Here is a 25361-nt window from a genome sequence, read left to right on the forward strand (position 1 = left end):
GAGACTCAGCCACTGAAGTCTATGGATGCACCAAAAAAAATTGGATGCCAAACAGAGCCACAGTATAGTATCTGTTTTTTAACAGATAAATTGAAATGCTATAACATAGAAAACAGTAAATGGTCTTGTAAATTATTGACTGCTACTGCAAAAAAAAAAAAACAGATTGCATATGGATTGTATATAGATTACATTTGGATGACACACGAGAAAAATATAGATGAAGCTATTCACTTTTTATTTGATCATGCAAACTTAGCCTAAGGCCTAAGGCTGCCGTCACACTAGCAGTATTTGGTCAGTATTTTACATCAGTATTTGTAAGCCAAAAGCAGGAGTGGAACAATTAGAGGAAAAGTATAATAGAAACATATGCACAACTTCTGCATTTATCACCCACTCCTAGTTTTGGCTTACAAATACTGATGTAAAATACTGACCAAATACTGCTAGTGTGATGGCAGCCGAACTGGGTAAAAGTTTCTGTAGGAGATTGCCTGCCCTTAGACTGATTTCCCACAATGAGCTTTTGGTGAATTTTTGATGTTGCAGATTTTCTACAGAATTTCTATATCTATTATCTAAATAAATTAGGTTACTTGTGTTTTTTCATTGCGCTTTTGAGTGACATTTTTTATGTGAGTTTTTATCGCATTTTTGATGATGCATTTTCTTTTCTCTTTTTGGTGCATCATGTTTTAAATAAAGCTGCATTGTTGTTGATACTTAATGGTCTTTGGGTTTGACAAAACATTATTGATACAGTCTTCTCCCTATAGCCACCCCCACTGCCTCTTACTGCGTGTAGCGGTGCAGCATATCCCTCCCTCTCTGCACTGATGTCCTCACTCTACATTGCACCTTCCCAGATTGGGTCAGTGATATCATCGTCCATCACCTCGTCTTCCACTTCTGGTCCTCCTGACTTGCTGACTTAATGTCGCTTGTTGGCTACTGTGTCTCATCATCATCTACCTCTTGAGACACTAAGGCTATGTGCACACGATCTGGATTTAGTGCGGATCCGCAGTGTTTTTTTCCACGCAGAAACGTTGCAGATCCGCAAAGTGATTTAAAGTACAATGTAAATAAATAGGAAAAAAAATGCTGTGCTAATGGTGTGGAAAATTCCGCATGAAAAACGCTGCAGATCAAAAGAAGTAGCATGTCACTTCTTTTGTGCGGATCTGCAGCGTTTCTGCACCCTTCCATTATAGAAATCCGCAATGGTAAAAAATGCATGAAATCCGCATCAAAAACGCACAAAATCTGCATAAAAAAACACGTCAAATCTGCACCTGAGGTTTTCTGCCAGGAGATGCGAATTTTGTGCAGAAAATTCTGCACCCCAATCCGCAATGTGTGCACATAGCCTAATTGCCATTCCCCATTGTCGTCTTCTTCTGACTGTGGCTGCTCAAATATTTGGGCATGACTATACACAATCTCCTCATGTCCCTCTTGAAATGAGGCCAGAATCAATAAATGGAAATGTAAAGAACTCATCTGAGTGTCTGCGTGTGGGATCACTTTTCTCCTGGGACTCAACATGGTGGGAGGAAGGAGGATCAGGGTGAGGATTATGTGGCCCAGACTCTTGGCTGGTGAGACTGGATCATGGGGAGGACAGAGTGGTGCTGGGATACAAACTGTAACCATTATCTGCCATGCAACTGACCACCTGTTTACACTGTCCTGGCTTCAAAAGGGGTGTCCCGCACCCCCCTGCAAAGAGTGGTACAGGAAGCTAGGTCTTGTGGATGACCAAGTTTGTTGTGCTCCCGCAGCAGGTGCAGTTTCATCTGACCCACGGCCTCAACCTCTGCGTGCACCTTCAGAATCACGTCCACTTGCTCGTGGACTTGCTACTTCCCATTGACCAGCTGTGACATCATCAAGGCTTCCAGCTGGGCTGAACTGCCATGACCTCAGTAGTGTGGGAAAATGCCAGTGATGAGTCACCGCTGGTTAATGATGCTGCACTCGCAGCAGCTCATTCACCAAAGATTCTCAGCCTGGACGGTCACATCTTGACACCGTCCAGGTAGAAAACTATTCATCTCTCAGATATGGATTACGGCGTGGGACAGAACGACATACATGTATGGTAGCGCTGGTACCACTGTATGGTAGCTCTGTAGCGCTTCTTCCCTGCCGGCTATCCATGTGGTACTGATGTGGCACGACACATGGACACACGGACATGGAAGTCTTCGGTACCGTTTTTTCAGGTACCGGAGATAAACGGACCTGTGAAACCGGCTTACTGTGTATGGCAGGCAATCCCCACATGTATATTGGCTGTCCAACAGCCGCAAAATATGCAAGTCAGAGACTCAAGCATGGCGCTCGAGCACCCACTTTACTCTCTCAAGCAGTGGAAAGCAAGCTCGCTTGTTGCCTAATGTATTTCATCCCTGGACTGTGATTTCAATATTATGGCATCTTAGACAAAATCTCCTTGCCCATTATACCGATGTCATCCACCAAGAATATCTTGGAATTTTCATTGGTATGTGATTAGCGTTGGACAGTCATCAAAATAAAGCATGCCTTGCTACTATGTTAATGTAGAGTAATCTAATCCAAAAGTTCTCAATTTACGATTTTTTTAACACATTATTCTAAAATAATTGACAGATTCCATTCTGGCTTCACAATTTCTAAAATAAATCAAACATACAAAAAACCTGCAAAAAAATATTGCATCTTAAAGAATAGTGTAGATGCAATGAGTAACATCACGACTATCGCCACCATGCAGAACAGTCTTAGAAAAACCCCTTTAGGAAACAATCTCTGGGACTCCCATGAAACTGTATCTGTTGCTAAGTGATCCTCGCCTGGTGGGTGCCCCAGAGCATTATATGAATGCCACATGTTACAGCACATTGCTGTCATAGAAAAGAGCATCGGAGTGTATTCAGCTGCAGAAAATAGCACTATCATTAGCATATAGAAGCTGTATTGATTTATCTCCACTGCTGTGCTGGTAAAATTTCCTGACCATTAATGTTCTTATTTATCGCAATCCTATATCCACTCCAATGCTGGCCAGATACATAATCATTTTAATAGATTTTTTTAGACCATGCAGAAAAAGCAAATTCTGATCTTCAGCAAACTGTTGGCATTTAGAATTTACAATGATCCATATAATGTTTATCCCTGATGATAATAATGGACGGCGTTGAACAATAGCACAGATGTAGAAGCCTCCAACATGACAGAGGGTGTATTTCTTTAATAGCATTGCAGCGCTCCATGCTATTTAGCATAAAGTTCTGCATCCATTTGATTGGCTGCTGCCAAATCAGTATATACAACTTAAATGAGGGGCCTTCTACATGGACAGCCCCTGTTTAATAAATCAGAAAATATCCACAATGTTTACAGTACTCAGCTCTTACAGCCCCATCATCATAACGATGTTCCCAGTTGAAGATGTGCCCTTGTTGTGTAACACTACTCGCTGCAGTCAATCAGCTGTTGGTGATCGGTTGCTACTCACCAATGTTCTATTTAAAGATAAGCAACATTTTCATTTCATCCCAATCTCAAAAATGTGTGTAATCAAGGATCTCTCAATCTTCTGTCATCAGTTTTGAATAAACGCGCTCTACAATAATTTCTTCATTGCATTGGAAAAAAATAATTAAGCTTTGTCTCCATTGCAATAATCTACATATAATATATAATACATCTTTTACCATAGTCACATTTTGTGCTCGAAGCTCGAGGAAGGGAGAACTTCACCGAAAGGTCACACAGCTGTGCTCATGCTTATTTCTCCTCAGTGTATTGAAGATATGAAGGTCTGCCATTTTACAAGCCCATTGAAAGCAATGTACTGATTTCAAAGTTTGTGCCTCACTCTATGGTCTGTTTGTGTTGTGAACGTAACACACACTCTCGATTAATGGAAAAAGGGAAGTCTTACTACAGGGAGACGTTGAACCCATAAACAACTGGTCCCTGTATAGACTAGAAAGACCGAAGACACACAACTCAAAAAACACCACCTTGGACCTTGCTCCCTAGAAGCCCACTGAGTAGTTTCTTGCACCACTTGAGAAAACAGGGGAGGCCACAACATGCTGCCAACAAGAGGAGAGGAAAATGTGCAGGAAGGTATGAAAACCCAGAACGCTCTGCAAGAACTCAACTGGTGTTTACCACGCAAGGTAAACCCTTAGCTGAAAGGCTAGATCTTCTATACTCAAGTCCACCTAGATGTATAGCCAGCAAGGAAGCACAGTGAAGGGTGAACATATAAAACCAAAACCAGAGTATAATAATGCAGACCAAAATGGGAAAATGGAAAACACCTGGAGAGGAATGAACGAAGAAGGGGGAACAAAGACAATTGGAACTATCAACATTTGGATAGGGAAAAAAAGCAATTACTCAGTAAACAGAGGAACTGACCATGGAGCCACAGGTCAGTGGATTGAATCCCCAATCTGAGCCATGACAGTGTGAGCCCAAAGTCTCTCTTACGATGAAAACCTAAGGTGCCTTGTTCTGACACTTCGTAGACTTTCATTGTAAAAGCCACTTCCAGGTCATGCAGAGTGTAATGTGACACCTAGAGTCTGCAGAGAAGTGACATCACTGAGGACAGAAGAACGGCGCTGGACACCAGAGAGATCAGCGGTAAGTGAATATATTAAAACACTCACACTACATTACATGCACATACTGTATACACAGATTTCATAAACCAAAATATAGATGAGAGTGACTCTTTCATGAAGGTTTTGAGAGCCCTGCATTGAAACCAAGGAAATTAGCTCTCAACTTATGATTGAATGCATGCAGAGCGATGTTCTGTATGTACATATAGAGTATTTAGTTCATACACCTCTCTGCATATGATTGAGCATAAGTTATATCTTGGTTTTATTGAAAGTTGGGGGGGTCTTAGGACCCAAACTCCCACTTATCAACAGTACTTAAGCTACGACACACCAAAAATATCTTGTTGTTTAGTTTAGTAATCTATTAAATAATGTGCAAAATTGAGATAAGAATAGAAGGATTAAGAACAGGATTGGTTGGAGGCTCCACCCATAAAGCCAGAAGAGTGGTCATCATTCTGCTCTGCATGGCTTTGCATTGCAATCCTTTTGGGATGGACCATTTTTGATACATTTCAAAGAAGAATAATTTCAAGAAAAATGACATTTACTCTGGTATATATACTGTTTCTGTTTTATGCCATGTCTTAAGAATTGCTCAAATTCGTAGCTTCTGCAGGCAGATTGTATTTTGTGGATCCCATCACTGCAATGGAAGAACTTTGATACACACATAGCAATTCTGGACAAACTTTCAGAAACAATAACATAAGAGAAAACCAGGTGAAATTGAAATGGATGCCGCAATCAGAGTATGTCCATTCCAAGCGAGCCACAGAATAAACAGTATCTGACTTATGACGGCCGAAGGGAAAAATACACTGAAGTTTATTTTTCAAATAGAGCTCACTTAAGCAAAGTCAAAGACGGCTTATAGGCTCCTCTTCAGTTGAAGTCAACAAGTTATTTCTAGACAAGAAATATTTAGTCTCTCAAGGTAACTTCGAGCAATGACTGGTAGACATTAACTGGCACAGAAATGTCACATATCACCAGCCTGGGATTGATGATGATGTATTCCAAATTCTACTGCATCCTTGTGGAAATGAGGTCTAGTTAGTGTATGTCGTTTCACATATATCCAAACAAAATGTAAATTATTGATGTAAAGCAAATACCAAGTGGGCTAAATAGTAGTGGCTCTTAGAGTAAAGTTTATCAAACTTTCGATATAATCCAGAGCCCTTAAAAATTTTCTTGACAGCTTAAAGGGGTTGTTTGTAGGCACAAAAACAGAATGAATTCGATGATCTCTCGAAGCCAGTATTCTCTTTCCTTTAGGCAGCCTTGAATATCATCCAGCCCCTTTCAACCACATGACTGCTTATGCTCAAAAATGCTAGCCTCTTTCCTCAAGTTGACCAGTAATCTGCCAATACATATGGGAAGACGCTCCATGTGTGGCTGTGATGACGCTTCACAGCTTTCTGGAAAATATAAAAATTTTGGAAACAGGTAACCACTCCCCACTCATTTTTCTACTTTTAGACACTCTTTTATCAATATTTTATCATTATTATATCTTGTGGCATAGTTGTCTTTTAGGTCCATGTTATAAGCAGATCAGTAGACAGACCTGTGTGTCTACTTTTTTTCTACTTACACAGCTAATCCCTTAAAGAAGCACTCCCATCAAAGTTGCTATCATCTTAATATATTGCAATCATCATGTTATACAGCACTGTGTACTTACAATTGCTCATTTTGCCTTTCTACTGAGCTAATTCTTTTCTTTTATCTGCTCTATATAGAAACAGGAAGTTTCTCGTCCCGGCACTTATCATTCCCCTCTTCAACTCCTGACCCAGCTGCTCCCTCCTCACTTCTGCCAGGTACTTTTACAGTGGCTCATGATTCATAAAGGGAAGTTTGACATTCTGTTTCTAGATAGAGCTTATAATGATTCAGCTAGTCAGTTTTAAATCATGTGATGTCATAAACCTAATAGAAAACAGAAGAATTAACTTGGTAGAAAGGCAAAATGAGCAATTGTAAATACACAGTGTTATGTAAAATGATGACTGCAATATATTAAGAGTATACAACTTTTGACTACTTCTTAAACCCCTTACTGACCTCTGCAGTACTATTATTGCGGAGGTCGGTACCCCCGCTTTGATGCGGGCTGCGGCGGTGAGCCAGCATCAAAGCCGGGACATGTCAGCTGTTTTGAACAGCTGACATGTGCCCGCAATAGCGATGGGTGGAATCGTGATCCACCCGCTGCTATTAACTAGTTAAATGCCGCTGTCAAACGCTGATAGAGGCATTTAATTGGCACTTCCGGCCATCGGGCCGAAAATGAGCGCATCGCCGACCCACGTCACATGATCGGGGGTCAGCGATGCATTGTCATAGCAACCAGAGGTCTCCTTGAGACCTCTATGGTTGCTGATGCCGGCTTGCTGTGAGTGGCACCTTGAGGTCGGCGCTCATAGCAAGCCTGTAATTCAGCTACATAGGAGCGATCTGATGATCTCTGCTATGTAGCAGAGCCGATCAGGCTATGCCAGCTTCTAGCCTTCCATGGAGGCTATTGAAATATGACAAAAGTAAAAAAAAAAGTTTAAAAAAATATGAAAAAAATAAAAAATATATAAAAGTTTAAATCACCCCCTTTCGTCCCATTCAAAATAAAACAATAAAAAAAATCAAACCTACACATATTTGGTATCGCCACGTTCAGAATCATCTGATTTATCAATTAAAAAAAAGCATTAACCTGATTGCTAAACAGCGTAGCGAGAAAAAAATTTGAAACTCCAGAATTACGTTTTTTTTGGTCGCCGTGACATTGCATTAAAATGCAATAACGGGTGATCAAAAGAACTTATCTGCACCAATATGGTATCATTAAAAACGCCAGCTCGGCACGCAAAAAATAAGCCCTCACCAGACCCCAGATCACGAAAAATGGAGATGCTACGGGTATTGCAAAATTGCGCAATTTTTTTATTTATTTATTTTTTTTTAGCAAGGTTTGGAATTTTTTTTTACCACTTAGAGAAAGCACAACCTAGACATGTTTGGTGTTTGATGTCAATTTTAGCATTTAGTGAACCTAGCAAAAAAGCCAAACAAAAGTGTGGGATTGCTCTTTTTTTTGCAATTTCACCGCACTTGGAATTTTTTTCCCATTTTCTAGTACACGACATGCTAAAATCAATGATGTCTTTCAAAAGTGCAACTTGTCCCGCTAAAAACAAGCCCTCACATGGCCATATTGACGGAAAAATAAAAAAGTTATGACTCTGGTAAGGAGGGGAACGAAAAACGAGAACGCAAAAACCGAAAAGGGCAAGGTCTTGAAGGGGTTAAAGCTAAACCACTAATGTAAAAGCCCTAAGTTTTATAATCTATCAGGGAACTGCCATTCATCCATTTTATTGTAAGTTTGTGCCCAATGCTGTTACGTCTTCTTCAAATACTGGTGTCTATTATTTCTTGTATATTCATTGGGGTGTTCCCAGAATCAAAAGTTATCCCTTAGTTTACTAATCATTGGGTATCTGACCACTGGTACTCTTTTGATCCTGAGGACTTTAAGAACTGGCTCCGCATAACCATTTCTTGAATGGAGTGGAACTGAGCATTTTGAATTTCTGCTCAACTTTTAGCCTATGTGAATGTCAGTGAAACCCATGTACAGAAGCTCGACTATTTCCAATGGTCGCAAAAACAATAAATGGGGCTTGGTTTTCAGGTTCACTGGGGTCCCACTCTTTATCCCAGCAATGAGTAGTTGAAATAAAATAAACTAAGATGTGTCTTTTGGTAAACCGGGTTCACAATTAGACAAAAACCGATGCAGAAAACAGAACCCTTCACACAACAGTACAATAAAAGTAGAAAACCTTAATTAAAGAATACCATATTTTTCGGACTAGAAGAAGCTTAGGTTTTAGAGGATGAAATTAGAATAAAAAATTGAAGCAAAAAATGTGGTCAATTCTGTGCTTAATATCCCTTATCCTGGTGTATATGGTCCACTCATCACCATCCTTGTATGCATGGCCCCCTCATCCCTACCCTGGTATGCACGGCCCCTCTCATTCCCATCCTGGTGTGCTTGGCCCCCTCATCCCTATCCTGGTATGCATGGCCCCAATCATTCCATCCTGGAGTGCATGGCCCTTTCAATCCCTATCATGGCATGCATCCTGGTATTCATGGCCCCATTATCCCCATCCTGGTGTGCATGGGCCCCCACATCTTATTCTTTTATGCATGGCCCCTCATTCCTATCCTGGTATGCATGGCCCTTCCCATCCCCATCCTGGTATACATGGTCCCATCCTTATCCTGGTATGCATGGCCCTATCAGTAAAAACATTTTACAAATCAAACCATTATATTTACCTTCCTGCGTTCCCTCTCAGCGTCCTGTTCCAGTGCCAGCAGCCGCTTTATGCTTGTACGCAGCACATGGCAGTGACATCATGTGCTGCCTACAAGCCAAAGCTGCCACTAACAGTGTACCACTACTAAAGGGAATGAATATGGGAGTTGAAAGCAGTAAATATTCATTCCCTTTGGTAGCAGGGACACGTGAAAGCATGGCAGCGGCACGAAGCCAGCATCTGCAGCTAACACTGTTCGCTCTAATTAACAGCAATGAATACTCACTGCCCTCCATGCACATAGTCCCGGCATAGAGATCAGTGAGTATTCTGACAGCTGTCCTCGGCTGGTAAGCAGCACGTGACATCACTGCCATGCGCTGCTTACAAGCATAAAGCAGATGTAGGCATCAGAACAAGATGCCGAGAGGGAGCGCAGGAAGGTAAGTGTATTTTTTTTTACGTTTTTCTGATGGAGCCCTGCATACCATGATGGGGATGGGGGCCAATCATACCAGAATAAGGATGGGGCCATGCATACGAGGATGGGGATGGGGGCCAATCATCCAGGATAATGATGGGGCCATGCATACTAGGATGGGGATGGGGCCAATCATACCAGGAAAAGGATGGTACCATGTATACCAGAAAAATTCACAATGAACAAATATTGGAGTGCAATTAATCAGCTAGCTCACAGAAAAAAAAAAACTGTTGCTCAATAAAATTATGTTAACTTTATTAATATAAAATACTGGTGCACACACAACTCAATACCATCACCAAGAAATAAAAAAATATTACAATAGAAAAGGCCGAGGATGGTGCCTGGCCCTACTCTAAGCCTCAACAAACCCTACCTGACTGCGGATGTTGGCACCCTTAAACCTGCACAATGCCCCCGCTCACCGTGGACTGGGACAGTTCTATCCCTTATTGCCCCTGTAGGGATAGGGTAAGAAAAATCCTTATTTATAATTATCAACTATGGGACCTCAGAGGAGGGAACAGGAATGGTCCAAATCAAGATAAGGGGCCAATTATTATACTGACCCTACTCTGACCCTACTCTGTCGCTACCTCACAGCATCGGTTGGCACCCTAATTTGGAAAATGACAAGAATGGCGCCCCCGCTCCTCGACGGCTGTTCCAAACAAAAAACCTAACATGATAACTAGTGGCAGGGATGTTGATGAACCTAAAGTGCTATACTGCTCTGATGTAGCCTGTTAGATAATATAAATTATGGGACAGCATATAAATAATGAAGGGAGATTAGGGGAATTTAATAATAAATAGCATCAAGGTCATGCTAGTGCATAAACATAGATATTCATGACAGAACCAACAATGTAAACCAGAGTAAAGCCCCCCTACAGGCTCCTCTTGATATCGCTCCCCCAAATAAATCCTCTACAGTTAGAGTTCAAATATACATTTCAAATCACCTCCATAGTTCCCACGATAACATTGACCCATAGAACATGCATATAACAAATTAACTCGACGCGTTTCCCCTCTCAACATGAGGTTCATCAGGAGTATACATATTAAAGAAAGCAACTTAGCTTAGCCATCATAATACATCCATAACGTTATAGTCATCAGGTCACAAGGTGAGTGCCCTCTCGATAAAGTGTCATGTATACCAGGATAAGGATGGGGCCAATCATACCAGGATAAGGATGGGGCCATGCGTACCAGGATGCTATTATAGAGAAATGAATATTCACTGCCCTCCACGCTTATGGGCATGGAACGCAGTGAATATTCATTTCTCTTTAGCAGGCACAGGAGTTAGCCGTAGCAGCCAGCTCCTGCCTCCTGTGACCCGCTACTCCGCTGCTGCCACTCCCCACCTCCCCACCACAGCAAGAGCAGGTACATCCAGACTATAAGGTGCACCCCCCATTTTCCTCCACATTTTTTGAGTAAAAAAGTGTGTCTTACAGTCCGAAAAATACAGTACATTAAATATAAACAATATAGGGAATTGAAGTCATGAAAGAATAAATAGACAATCTATTGCCAACTAATTAGAAAACCGGTTACAGCTCATTACCAAAAATAATGAAAAAATATGTACAGTTGTGTGAAGAAGTGTTTGCCCCCTTCCTGATTTCCTACTCTTTTGCATGTTTGTCACAGTCAAATGTTTCAGATCACCAAACAAATTTAATATTAGACAAAGATAACCCATGTTAAACACAAATTGCAGTTTTTAAAAGAAGGTCTTTATTATTAAGGAAAAAAGAAATCCAAATCTAGAAGGACCGTTGTGAAAATGTGAATGCCCGCCCCCCCCCCCCTTAAAACATACATTAACTGTGGTTTATCACATTTTTGGGAAGATGAGTTTAAATTACCTAGTCACAGCCTGATTACTGTCACACCTGTTCTCAATCAAGAATTCACTTAAATAGTACCTAACTGACAAGGAGAAGCATACCAAAAGCTCCTCAAAAACTAGACATCATGCCGCTATCCAAAGAAATTCTGGAACAAATAAGAAACAAAGTAATTGAGATCTATCAGTCTGGAAAAGGTTGTAAAGCCATTTCTAAAGCTTTGGGACAAAAGCAAACCACAATGAGAGTCATTATTCACAAATGGAGAAAACATGGAACAGTAGTGAACCTTCCCAGGAGCGTCCGGCCAACCAAAATTACCCCAAGAGCGCAGCGATGACTCATCCAAGAGGTCAGAAAAAACCTTACAACAACATCCAAAGAACTGCAGGCATCACTTGCTTCAGATAAAGTCAGTGTTCATGATTCCACCATAAGAAAGAAATTGGCAAAATGGCCTGCATGGCAGAGTTCCAAGACAAAAACCACTGTTGAGCAACAGGAACATAAAGGCTCATCTCCATTATGCCAGAAAACATGTTGATGATCCCAAGGCTTTAGGTAGAAAACTCTGTGGACTGACAAGACAAAAGTTGAACTTTTTGGAAGGTGTATGTCCCATTACATCTATTGTAGAAATAACACAGCATTTCAGAAAAGGAACATCATATTAACAGTAAAATATGGTGGTGGTAGTGTGATGGTCCGGGGCTGTTTTGCTGCTTCATGACCTGGAAGACTTGCTGTGGTAAATGGAATCATGAATTCTGCTGTCTACCAAAAAATCTTAAAACGCACTTGGGTTATGCAGCAGGACAAAGATCTAATACACACCAGCAAGTCCACCTCTGAATGGCTTAAGAAAAATAAAATTAAGACTTTGGAGTGGCCTAGTCTAAGTCCTGACCATAATCCAATTGAGTTGATGTGGCATGACCTTAAAAAGGCGGTTCAATGTGGCTGAATTACAGTTATTCAAAGAAGAATGGGCCAAACTTCCTCCAGAGTTTTGTAAAAGACTCATTGCCAGTTATCGCAAATGCTTGATTGCAGTTGTTAATGCTAAGGGTGGCCCAACCTGTTATTAGGTTTAGGGGGTAATCATTTTTTCACACAGGGCCCTGTAGGTTTGGAGGTCTTTTTCGCTTAATAATAAATACCTTCATTTTAAAACTGAATTTTGTGTTTACTTGTGTTATCTTTGTCTAACATTTAAATTAGTTTGGTGATGTGAAAATTTAAGTGGACAAATATGCAAAAGAATAGGAAATCAGGAAGGGTGCAAAACTTCCTCACGCAACTGTATGTACAGCTCATCAATATATATATATATATATATATATATATATATATATATATATATATATATATATATTATAACGCAATATAAGATTAAATCAGGTTGCATGGGATGGCATTAGATCTGGGGTGGGGAACTTCAGGTCTACAGGCCATTTACGGTACGCGATGACGTTTGCTCCGGCCCCAGGGGCAGATTCCTGATGACCACAGTCCTGGGGCCTTGCAGCTGTGTTTTGATGGCCAGCAGCCTTTAAATTTCTTCTTGTGCCGTGAATACGTGTATGCAGTGTTCACTACCTAATGCTGAGGAGCGTGCAATGAAGCATTATGTCCTGACTCCAACATACATTGTGCGTTGAGTTAGTACTAGTGTTGAGCAATACCTTCTGATACTTGAAAGTATCGGTATCGGATAGTATCGGCCGATATCTGAAAAATATCGGATATCGCCGATACCGATACCCGATACCAATACAAGTCAATGGGACACAAGTATCGGAAGGTATCCTGGATGGTTCCCAGGGTCTGAAGGAGAGGAAACTCTCCTTCAGGCCCTGGGATCCATATTCATGTGTAAAATAAAGAATAAAAATAAAAAATAGGGATATACTCACCCTCTGACGCGCCCTGGTAGTAACCGCTGTAACCGGCAGCCTCCGTTCCTAAGAATGAGCGCCTGAAGGACCTTCGATGACGTCGCGGCTTGTGATTGGTCGCGTGAGCGCTCATGTGACCGCTCACGCGCCCAATCATAAGCTGCGACGTCATCGAAGGTCTTTCACCCCTGCATTCTTAGGAACGGAGGCACCGCTAAGAGCAGGGGCTGCCAGATGGGTGAGTATATCAATATTTTTTATTTTTATTATTTATTTTATACATGAATATGGATCCCAGGGCCTGAAGGAGAGTCTCCTCTCCTCCAGACCCTGGGAACCATACGCACCGCACACTTCCGATTCCGATTTCCGATATCACAAAAGTATCGGAACTCGGTATCGGAATTCCGATACCGCAAGTATCGGCCGATACCCGATACTTGCGGTATCGGAATGCTCATCACTAGTTAGTACACAATTTGCACAGTCCCCGAAGGATGATATAAGTATCCATATGGCTTGACAAAAAAAGTTCCCCACACCTGCATTAGATAAACACATACTATGTAAATCACTGTATCTCAATAAGTAAAACCAACACTGAACCCATCATATAAATGTGTAGAAAAACAGCAAAAAATTGCAACATAGCAGTAAATCACTTCCATGTAAAGTACATAATGCTCGAATGAGAGTTCTCTCACACAGGTGAATGACCAATGGTCACAATAGAGAGAAGTTCAACTGTGGAATATGTAGATAATAGCTCCTAGTAGAGCCTATGATGGTGGAGGGGAATGGTAGAGGCTAAAAATATTACAAAGCGCACAGTGCTGAAAATAAATCTGCCATAAAAATATCACCCCACCATACATGGGCAAATTAAAGAGTATATGAGCTAAATGAATGGTATTGCCAGATACCTTGATGACTTCCGAAGACCTATGAATCATTAAGTATATGTATATATATATATATATATATATATATATATATATATATATATATATATATACCGTATATATATATATATAATTTTTTATTTTTTTATTTTTTTACTTATTTATTATTCAAGTGTTTTTTTTACAAATTTTTATGATGGGTTCAGTGATGGTTTTATTATTGAGACATAGTGATTTACATACTATGTGTTTATCTAATGCCATCGTTTGCAACCTGATTTAATCTAATATTGCACCATAATCATTTGATGCGCTGTATATACATATTTTTTCATTATTTTTGTTAATGAGGTGTAACCGGTTCACAGATTAGTTGGTGACAGATTTTTATTTTTTACTCTTTCAAGACTTCTCTTCCCTATATTGTTTATTTTATGTATTCTGTAGTACAGCTTTTCTGCTATCATTATACTATGGTGTGAAGGGTTCTGTTTTCTGCGTCGGTTTAAGTTATCTAAAAGTTTCCCTTCTTAGAAAACCTCTTTAAATATTCACGTTAAGAAATTTAGACTGAAAGTGTTTAGATTTTATGGATTAAGGATTTGAAACATTAACTTTGGTTGTGTAGCTATCAGGTTAACCACCGGCAATAGTAAATAACCATGAAAATGTAAAAGGAAGGCCCTTGAAAGGATTTGAGGTTTAACGGACATCCTATATTTCATTGACTGAAGGTTGATAATTATAAAAGAGCAAGGACAACATATGCAGGGAGAACATTCAAACTCCTTGCAGAAGTTGTCCTTGGTGGGATTTGAATCCTGGACTCCAGCAATGCAAAGAATCAGTGCTAACCACTCAGCCACCGTGCTGTTCAATATAAAATAGGTTCCAACTTCTGAAGAAAAGAGAATGGCTTCCACAACTTCCTATTATAACAAAGAAGAAAATAACAACAGATGCTTCTGATAAGAATGGAAACAATCCTCCCTGACTTGTTCTAATACAACTTGACTTTATAATACCTTAATATAAAGCTTTATTATCTGAGAGATTTTTTAAAATTTGAATGTTCCTCCTACTATCATATTCATCCTATCCTGACATAATTTTTATAATTAGGTCCAATTTTTTGTGTTGTGTTTGTAAAATGAATGTTTACAAAATAGGAAATCATGTCATTGTCATTTTTAATTGAATATTGGGAAGGAATATTGGTGACGTCACCGCGGTGCTCTGCTTTTACTTTCCGGCCGGCAGTCAGTCAGTGCGGGAAGCGGATGGCGAGGGACCTGACGGACACCGGAATGTGAGTATGTACTGTTTTTTTTTTTTTACATTTACAATGGTAACCAGGGTAAACATCGGGTTACTAAGCGCGGCCCTGCGCTTAGTAACCCAATGTTTACCCTGGTTACAAGCGAACGCATCGCTGGATCAGTGTCACACACACCGATCCAACGATGACAGCGGGAGATCCAGCGACAAAATAAAGTTCCAAACGATCTGCTACGACGTACGATTCTCAGCGGGGTCCCTGATCGCTGCTGCGTGTCAGACACAGCGATATCGTATGGATATCGCTGGAACGTCACGGATCGTGCCGCCGTAGCGACAAAAGTGCCACTGTGAGACGGTACCCTAACACTCTACTAGCCTGGTAATATTCACAATTAGGAATACATCTCTATGTTCCCCTCTGTGTTGGAAGTCCTCACTTTCTCTGTAATAGTGGCTCACTTATCCATATGGACTTATCTCTTCAATTTGATACAGACTATGGCCGGGGTCACACATGCGTGTTTTACGGACGTAAGAGCGCAAAAACTACGTACGTAAAACTCGCATTACATACGGCACAATGCTTCTCAATGGGGCTGCTCCTATTAGCCGTATATTACGGTTCAGTATTATACGGCTTTCTACGGCCGTACAAAATCGCAGCATGCTGCGTTTGTCAGCGTATTGCGCAAATAATACGCCAATGAAAGTCTATGGTGGCGAGAAAAATACGGATTCCACACGGACCTGCAGTGTGACTTGCGAGAAATACGCAGCGCTGTTAGTGAAAAGTCGGTAATTCAATTGCCGGCTTTTCATTTCTCCTGCACAAACCCGACAGGATATGAGACATGGTTTACATACAGTAAACCATCTCATATCCCCTTTTTTTTTGCATATTCCACACTACTAATGTTAGTAGTGTGTATGTGCAAAATTTCAGCGCTGTAGCTGCTGAAATAAAGGGTTAAATGGCGGAAAAAATTGGCGTGGGCTCCCGCGCAATTTTCTCCGCCAGAATGGTAAAGCCAGTGACTGAGGGCAGATATTAATAGCCAGGAGAGGGTCCATGGTTATTGGCCCCCCCTGGCTACAAACATCTGCCCCCAGCCACCCCAGAATAGGCACATCTGGAAGATGCGCCTATTCTGGCACTTGGCCACTCTCTTCCCACTCCCTGTAGCGGTGGGATATGGGGTAATGAAGGGTTAATGTCACCTTGCTATTGTAAGGTGACATTAAGCCAGATTAATAATGGAGAGGCGTCAATTATGACACCTATCCATTATTAATCCAATTGTTGGAAAGGGTTAAAAAACACACACACACATGATTTAAAAGTAGTTTAATGAAATAAACACAGCGGTTGTTGTAATAATTTATTGTTCTCTCAATCCATCAGGAACACCCTCGCTTGGAAAAATAATAAACGCACAAGATACATACCTTCTGGTGAACCGTCTCGTCCCACGAAGTAATCCATCTGAAGGGGTTAACTAATATTACAGGCACGAGCTGCGATAAACCACTCGCTCGTACCTGTAATCCCCGGGTGCTGAAAGGAAAGCAGGATCTGTACTTACATTGAGTCGCGGTGATGCGCCCCTGCTGGATGTTCTCATGAACTGCAGCCTGGGAACTTTTTCCCACGCTCCAGGTCATATGAGGACATCCACCAGGGGGCGCATCACCGCGACTGAAGGAAATGTAGGTCAATGACCGACATTTCATTCATTCGCCGGGGAATTACAAGCACGAGCACCGCTGCATTTAGCAGGGCTCCTGCCTGTAATATTAGTTAACCCCTTCAGATGGATTACTTCGTGGGACGAGACGGTTCACCAGAAGGTATGTATCTTGTGCGTTTATTATTTTTCCAAGCGAGGGTGTTCCTGATGGATTGAGAGAACAATAAATTATTACAACAACCGCTGTGTTTATTTCATTAAAATCCTTTTAAATCATGTGTGTGTGTGTTTTTTAACCCTTTCCAACAATTGGATTAATAATGGATAGGTGTCATAATTGACGCCTCTCCATTATTAATCTGGCTTAATGTCACCTTACAATAGCAAGGTGGCATTAACCCTTCATTACCCCATATCCCACCGCTACAGGGAGTGGGAAGAGAGTGGCCAAGTGCCAGAATAGGCGCATCTTCCAGATGTGCCTTTTCTGGGGTGGCTGGGGGCAGATGTTTTTAGCCACGTGGGGGCCAATAACCGTGGACCCTCTCTAGGCTATTAATATCTGCCCTCAGTCACTGGCTTTACCACTCTGGCGGAGAAAATTGCGCGGGAGCCCACGCCAATTTTTTCGCCATTTAACCCTTTATTTCAGCAGCTACAGCGCTGAAATTTTGCACATACACACACTACTAACATTAGTAGTGTGGAATATGCAAAAAAAAAGGGGATATGAGATGGTTTACTGTATGAAAACCATGTCTCATATCCTGTCGGGTTTGTGCAGGAGAAATGAAATGCCGGCAATTGAATTACCGGCTGTTCACAGATATCGCGCTGAATGAAATCTAAATACAGAATATATATATATGTGTCTCAATGACATATATATATATATATATATATATATATATATACTGTATATATGTTTTCCCTAACATTTGAGCACATAAATCCATTAGATGTCGGTTTTGCAAGCCTGCGCGAAAATCTCGCAGTACGGATGCCATACGGATTACATACGGAGGATGCCATGCGCAAAATACGCTGACACACCCTGACTACGGATCAATATTTTGGGAACATTTCTCCGTATTACGGCCGTAGTACGGACGTATAATACGTGGCGTATTGTCTTACGCCATGTGTGACTCCAGCCTAAGTCAAATGCAGTTCAAGTTAATATATGCTCCTCTGTGGCTCTAACTGTGTGGGGGAGAGCTGTATTAACCCCGTACAGACATGCGCCGTACATGTACTGTGCATGTCGTGTTTCTCCCTTTGATGTGAGCTCCGGTGCTGAGCCCACATCTTTCCCAGTACATGTCAGCTGTATTAAATAGCTTACATGTGCCTTAACAGCTGCAGGTGGAATCAAGATCCACCCACGACTGTTAACTTGTTAAATGCCGCTGTCAAACTCTGTAAGCGGCATTTAATGTGTTCGCGCTGAAAGCGTGTCATTAATCCCGTCCATCAGCGCCTGTGTCACATGACCGCGGTTCGCCGATGGGTTAGCATGACAACCTGGGGTCTGCAGCAGACCACAGTGGTTGTCATTGCTGGATTGCTATGAGCGCTGCACAGTGCTCACAGCAAGTGAGCATTACTGCTGCACACGGGCGATCTGATCATCGCCTGTGTGTAGGAAAGACGATCGGATTATCACAGCTTCTAGTCTCCCATGGAAAGTAAAAAAAATGTAAAAAAGTAAAAAATGTTTTTAAAAATATTTAAAAAATTGTAAGTTTAAATCACCCCCCATTTGCCCCATTCAAAATAAAACAATGTAAAAAAAAATACACATACTTGGTATCACCGCATTCAGAATCACCTGATCGATGGATATAAAAAAAGAATTAACCTGATTGGTAAATGGCGTAGCCAAAAAAATCAAAACGCCAGAATTACGTTTTTTGGGTCGCCGCAACATTGCATTAAAATGCAATAATTTGTAATCAAAAGATTATATCCTCACCCAAATGGTTTCATTAAAAATATTAGCTCGGCACGCAAAAAATAAGCCCTCACCCAACCCGAAATCACGAAAAATGGAGACGCTACAGGTGTTGGAAAATTACACAACTTGTTATTTTTATTTAACAAACTTTGTATTTTTTTTCACCATTACAAGGCCAGGACAGTTTTAGAATTTGGTGAACATGGAAAAAAAAATGTAGAAAAAATTGTGGAAATGCTTTTTTTTTTTTTTTTTTTTACAATTTCACCACACTTGGAATTTTTTTCCAGTTTTTCAGTACACGATACGGTAGAGCCTGTGGAGTCTTTCAAAAGCACAACTAGTTCCGTAAAAAAAAAGTCCTCGCATGGTCATTTTGGTGGAAAAAGAAAAAAAGTTATGGCTTTGGGAAGAAGGGGAGTGAAACGTAGAAACGCAAAAACGAAAAAGGGCTATGGCGTGAAGGGGTTAATCACTTTTACTAGTATTGTCACCAATATTGCAGCATGTCTGTTATCTCCCTCACTGCTTCTGCCTTGCAGGTTGTGTGTTCCCTCTCAAGGAAATATCATAGGGGAACTCTGTACCCACCTAAGGGGTATGGACAAGCAAGTTAATGGTAACTCCATACTCCCCATGACTTATCATTTCACACAGGAATGTCAGCGTGTTAGTTCACATGCCACCATCCTCACAGACAAGCGGTGGACATCGCGTCTATACTCGGATACTGTCTCCCACCAAGAAGCGGATTCCCACCTATCCGACTTGATGGCCATATATCTTTGATTAAACAGTGACTGATGAAGGTCTTTATCACCGAAACGTTTGTTGGTACTATGAATAAATTTGAGTGCATCATATATACTTAAGTTGAGTGCCGGGTTCTTTTTATCTATCTAGCGTGTTAATTCAAACTTTAATACTTCTACTAAATCCCATACTCTCTTAGAATTGTAGAGCCAGCTAGTTTCACCCACAAAATGTCTTGGTTCACACATCAATAATCCCTCATGTCATACAGAAACACTGGGACTTTACGATATCTGTCTCACTTTGCATTACATATAATAGGAAATATTAGCACAGTGAAATAGCAGCTCAGGTAACTAGGTGGTAGATCCTTTGCAACAGGATAATGGTAAACCATAATAACTAGTCATGGTTAGCACAGTAATGGACAATTCGCATATGGAAGTGAAGGTTCACATGGCAAGAGTCTGCAATACTTGTAAAAAAAAAAAAATGGAAAATCCATCTATAACCCTCTTGGATACTCATATTTTTTTCTGGCTCCTGGGATCCAAAATGTTTCCACCACTCTAGATGGGGGACACATAGAACGCTTGTATTCTAGCAAATTCGTGGAAACAAAGTTTATGAAACAGTAGATTTGAGAAATGTTCTTGAGGTTGTAGTGGCAGGAGGTTATAATGGCTTAGATGTGCAATTTTAAGGACATTCTGGAATCAAAGGTTATACCAAGTTAGTCAACTTGTGAAACTTTGGAATGTGTGGAGTCGTTAACTGTGGTCAATAGTTTTGATGGGGGTTGGTGAGATGAAAGAAAAATTATGATTTTCATGTTGAATTTTCAAAATAGGGATGAGAAAAAGTAGGATTTATCGGATAGTCACTTTGGCATTATGAATAGGTATCGAATTGGGGACATTTTTCTGTTTTATGCCTTTTATGATAATAGTTTTGATATTATCAGAGACAGGATTACAATGACAGGTAAAACCTCTATACATGGCTGATAACACAGGATCCACCAATCACAACAGGTGATGTCACAGCTAACCTGATGATTTCTGCCTTCACAATCACATTTGCACAAGCTCATAAGACACTTCAATACAGAGGTGTGATCTGATCATTGTGGCTATGTACATGTGTTGTTTCCTGACACAGCAGGAAGTTAGAACCTAAAACAATCAGTTGCCAATATGAAAATTGCAGGATTTCTAGTTTTTATTTTTAACACAGATTGTGATATGTAAAAAAGTGACAAAAAGATACATTTAACACAAAAACCTACTGTAAACAATTAGTTATATTTTTAAGATAGCTTCCCTTTAATAATAACCATATACCCTTATAAAGACCACATTCCCTAAGATGTCCAGAAAAAGAGCAGATACTGAAAATGACCCCCAGTATACATGACAGGAGAAGTGGTGCAGTGCAGTGTATATACTGTATACAGAATAATACAGATACTGAGAATTACAGCCAGCATACAGGACAGGAGAAGTGGTACTGTGCAGTGTGTATATACAGAATAATACAGATACTGAGAATTACACCCAGTAAACAGGACAGGAGAAGTAGTACTGTGCAGTGTGTATATACAGAATAATACAGATACTGAGAATTACACCCAGTAAACAGGACAGGAGAAGTAGTACTGTGCAGTGTGTATATACAGAATAATACAGATACTGAGAATTACACCCAGTAAACAGGAGAAGTGGTACTGTGCAGTGAATATATACAGAATAATACAGATACTGAGAATTACACCCAGTAAACAGGAGAAGTGGTACTGTGCAGTGAATATATACAGAATAATACAGAAACTGAGGATTAAACCCAGTAAACAGGAGAAGTGGTACTGTGCAGTGAATATATACAGAATAATACAGGTACTGAGGATTACACCCAGTAAACAGGACAGGAGAAGTGGTACTGTGCAGTGAATATACAGTATACTGAATAATACAGATACTGAGGATTACACCCAGTCAGCGCTGGACTGGCCAACTGGCAATTCTGGCAAATGCCAGAAGGGCCTGTCTGTTCATGGGCTGCCTTGTCTGCTACGCTGTTGACAGAATCAGTGTTCTCAAGACACCCATACTGTTAAGAGTTGTGATGGAGCATAAAGTGACTGACTCCATCATTTACCCCAGTAGGCCACGGGTATCATTAGAAATATTGGTCTTGTAGTAAATCTTTCTTTCCTCCATCCAGGGTAATATTAGTAATATATCCCATATGGTTCTTGGGGATGGGGACAACATGGGCCTGAGTGACTTCAAAGCCTGAGCTGAATTTCAGCCCCAGTCCGTACCTGCACCCAGTATACAGGACACGAGAAGTGGTACTGTGCAATTAATATATACAGAATCAGGGTCGGACTGGCCTGGTGGGGTAGCGGGTAAATGCCCGGTGGGCCCCGGGGTCCCTTTAAAAATGTGGGCCCTTTAAAAGCGTGTCCGAAGTTTTCTGCAGTGTCGCACGCACATACCATGATACCTCAGGCTCTGACCGTGGCAACGCTGGCTCCCTCACTGTCGCCACAGGACACGCACCGCGCTCTGCTTTCCTGCTCTGTTGGTGATGCTGCGGCTGCGCTCTGCTTTCCCGGCTCCTGCTGTGTATGTACTGCTGTGCTGGCTGCTGTGTGGTGAGTAGAAGTAGTCGGTCGGTGACTAACTTCACTCTGCTCTCCCGGCCCCGACTCCCGCTGTCCTGCCGCCCTGTGAGGGAGTCATGACTCTGTGAATGAGCCTGTGGCATAACGTTTTAAGAATGGGATTATAGCTTCTTTAAATTTGTTGACCTGGGGCGGAGCTTAGCAGCGTTGGGGCGGAGCTTACCATTTAGGGCCCACTACTCGAAGTGCAGGATGCATCTTGCTGGAATGGAGACAGGATCTGATGAGGTAAGTAATACTGTGACTTTACTGCCATGTTTAGAATGCGTGCTGTGCATATTCTGTACTGTATATTTGTGTACACTGCACTTGTTTCATGTGAGCTGCTGTACAAGCGTGCATGGTGCTTGTGTGACGAGCATGCATGGTGCTTGTGTGGCGAGCGTGCATGATGCTTGTGTGGCGAGCGTGCATGGTGCTTGTGTGGCGAGCGTGCATGGTGCTTGTGTGACGAGCATGCATGGTGCTTGTGTGGCGAGTGTGCATGGTGCTTGTGTGGCGAGCGTGCATGGTGCTTGTGTGACGAGCATGCATGGTGCTTGTGTGGCGAGTGTGCATGGTGCTTGTGTGGCGAGCGTGCATGGTGCTTGTGTGGCGAGCGTGCATGGTGCTTGTGTGGTGAGCGTGCATGGTGCTTGTGTGGCGAGCGTGCATGGTGCTTGTGTGGCGAGCGTGCATGGTGCTTGTGTGGCGAGCGTGCATGGTGCTTGTGTGGCGAGTGTGCATGGTGCTTGTGTGGCGAGCGTGCATGGTGCTTGTGTGGCGAGCGTGCATGGTGCTTGTGTGGCGAGCGTGCATGGTGCTTGTGTGGCGAGTGTGCATAGTGCTTGTGTGGTGAGTGTGCATGGTGCTTGTGTGACGAGCATGCATGGTGCTTGTGTGGCGAGCGTGCATGGTGCTTGTGTGGTGAGCGTGCATGGTGCTTGTGTGGCGAACGTGCATGGTGCTTGTGTGGTGAGTGTGCATGGTGCTTGTGTGGCGAGCGTGCATAGTGCTTGTGTGGTGAGTGTGCATGGTGCTTGTGTGATGAGCGTGCATGGTGCTTATGTGACGAGCGTGCATGGTGCTTGGGTGACGAGCGTGCATGGTGCTTGTGTGATGAGTGTGAGTGCTGCTTGTGTGACGTGTAAATCATGTGTGTATGGTGCTTATGTGTATACACCACCTTCTTATGGCATGACGTGTTATTTAGAGGTGGGGACCCGTACACAATTCTTGCACAAGGGCTTTTTGCTCTCAGTTTCTGTTCCTGACCTCTGTATAATATACATATTTAGAATTACTAATATTAATCCTCTGTCATATACTATAACCTCTAAGGGTACGTGCACACGGTCAGTAAATGCTGCGGGTTGGATGCTGTGTACTTGCACAGCGTCCAACCTGAAGCGTCCAGATGTTACAGCATAGTGGATGGGATTTCAAGAAATCCCATGTCCACTATGCGTACACTGATGCCCGCGGCTAACCCGCGGACATGAACATGCGGACCCCCCCCAGACAGCAGCATGTACAGTACATTTCTCTTTCTGATTTCTCCAGCCGTGTGAGCGAGGCCTTAGTAAGATGCTGTACATGAATTGCATTGCAGCGCTTATACTGCACTGAGGTAATATTTTGCTGGGGCTACTCAGCAAGTTTGGCCATAATTCAGCGTGCAGCCAATAATCTCATTATTCTGCAGCTAAAATGCACTATAATGTAAGGGACTGTGGCTGCATTGCATCCGGCAAGTTTTCTGGATCGCGGCACACAAGTGGAAAAAAATCATTTTGACCACCATGATCCTGAGAATCAGCGCTCTGTAGAGCACCAAGTAAGCAGCTGTGGTCAAACATACGCACTGCGCCACCATTCACATGTGACTCTTCAAACACCTCCTTTAAGAGAGTGGTGAGGGCAGAACCGTGTAAAGCAAAATCCACTATCGGGGGTGGGGAGTGTTGTGGTATGTGCGCTGGTGGGGTTTGTGTGGCAGGGTGGCTTTTTTGTCCCAGTCTGGCCCTGTATGTGGGCCTGCTGGGCATCCGGTGCCATTGACAGTGTGACCCTGGCCCCAGCCTCCTGACATGTACTTTCTCTGCTCCCTGCTTCTCGATCATGAAGCAGACAGTGAGGACCCTCGCAGCCCACCTCCAGTCTGCAGAGCGCCACGGCAGGCTTTCACTGTGTGTCATCCTGGCTGAGGAAAGAGGTACGTGCAGTTGTGTCTGCATATATAAATTCCCTGCCTAACAGTCCCTTTATTACATTACACACATAAGCAGACTTTAGAAAAGTATTTCTAAAGTCTGCTTATGATATGTAAATGATTGCTTTGACAAGTCAATGGGGCGTTAGTGTCCCCAAACTAATCAGCCCACTTGGATGTTATCACGCCCTGTGGATGTGATAACATGACTTACAAGCATCGGGGTCATCGCCAGCTCTATACCTACCTCGCTCATGCGCGGCTTCTTCCCCTCACTGTATTGATCCTCTCAAGTTGGGTGTATGTGTTCCCGCTTCAGAGAGACTCACCGAGCATGATTGGGAGTGCAGAAGACTGGTCAAAGCCCTCATTTACATATCATAAACTGACTTTACAAATACTTTTTCTAAAGCTCTGTTTATGTAAATAAAGTAATAAAGGGACTGTTAGGCCGGGGTCACACTTGCGAGTGCAATGTGAGAAACTTGCGTATCAATACCCGGCACTGCCGCCAGCAGTCTGGACCAGAGCGTGCGGTTGCACGTATTTCTATGCAGCCGCAGACTCCGGTCCCAAGTGCCGGCGGCAGTGCTGGGTATTGATGAGAGAGCCTCTCGCATTGCACTCGCAAGTGTGACCCCGGCCTTAGGCAGAGGATTTATATATGCAGACA

At 42.1% G+C, this 25361-nt stretch overlaps 2 protein-coding genes across 4 annotated transcripts in view; one reads left to right on the forward strand and one right to left on the reverse strand.

Moving 5' to 3' along the window:
* The window catches only part of GABRB1 (gamma-aminobutyric acid type A receptor subunit beta1), an 891901-nt gene that overhangs the window by 850493 nt on the left and 16047 nt on the right, over window positions 1-25361 (reverse strand). The gene's annotated exons all lie outside the window — the stretch shown is intronic.
* On the forward strand, window positions 652-19903 carry LOC143793142 (uncharacterized). 3 transcript variants are annotated; one of them, XR_013220059.1, is made up of 4 exons: window positions 652-4656; window positions 5922-6095; window positions 6392-6472; window positions 19598-19903. XR_013220059.1 is itself a non-coding variant. In XM_077279821.1 (4 exons), exons 1-4 carry the CDS (start codon window positions 6050-6052, stop codon window positions 19825-19827), a joined length of 342 nt encoding a protein of 113 aa, XP_077135936.1. In that variant the 5' UTR covers window positions 5958-6049; the 3' UTR covers window positions 19828-19903. The 3 variants fall into 3 exon arrangements, 2 of the variants coding, with proteins under 2 accessions (XP_077135936.1, XP_077135935.1); XM_077279821.1 differs by lacking the exon at window positions 652-4656 and adding an exon at window positions 15339-15438 and having other exon boundaries at window positions 5958-6095; window positions 19713-19903; XM_077279820.1 differs by lacking the exon at window positions 652-4656 and adding an exon at window positions 15339-15438 and having other exon boundaries at window positions 5958-6095; window positions 19598-19899.

Source organism: Ranitomeya variabilis, chromosome 1 (genome assembly GCF_051348905.1).
Source record: "Ranitomeya variabilis isolate aRanVar5 chromosome 1, aRanVar5.hap1, whole genome shotgun sequence".
Taxonomy (NCBI): Eukaryota; Metazoa; Chordata; class Amphibia; order Anura; family Dendrobatidae; genus Ranitomeya; species Ranitomeya variabilis.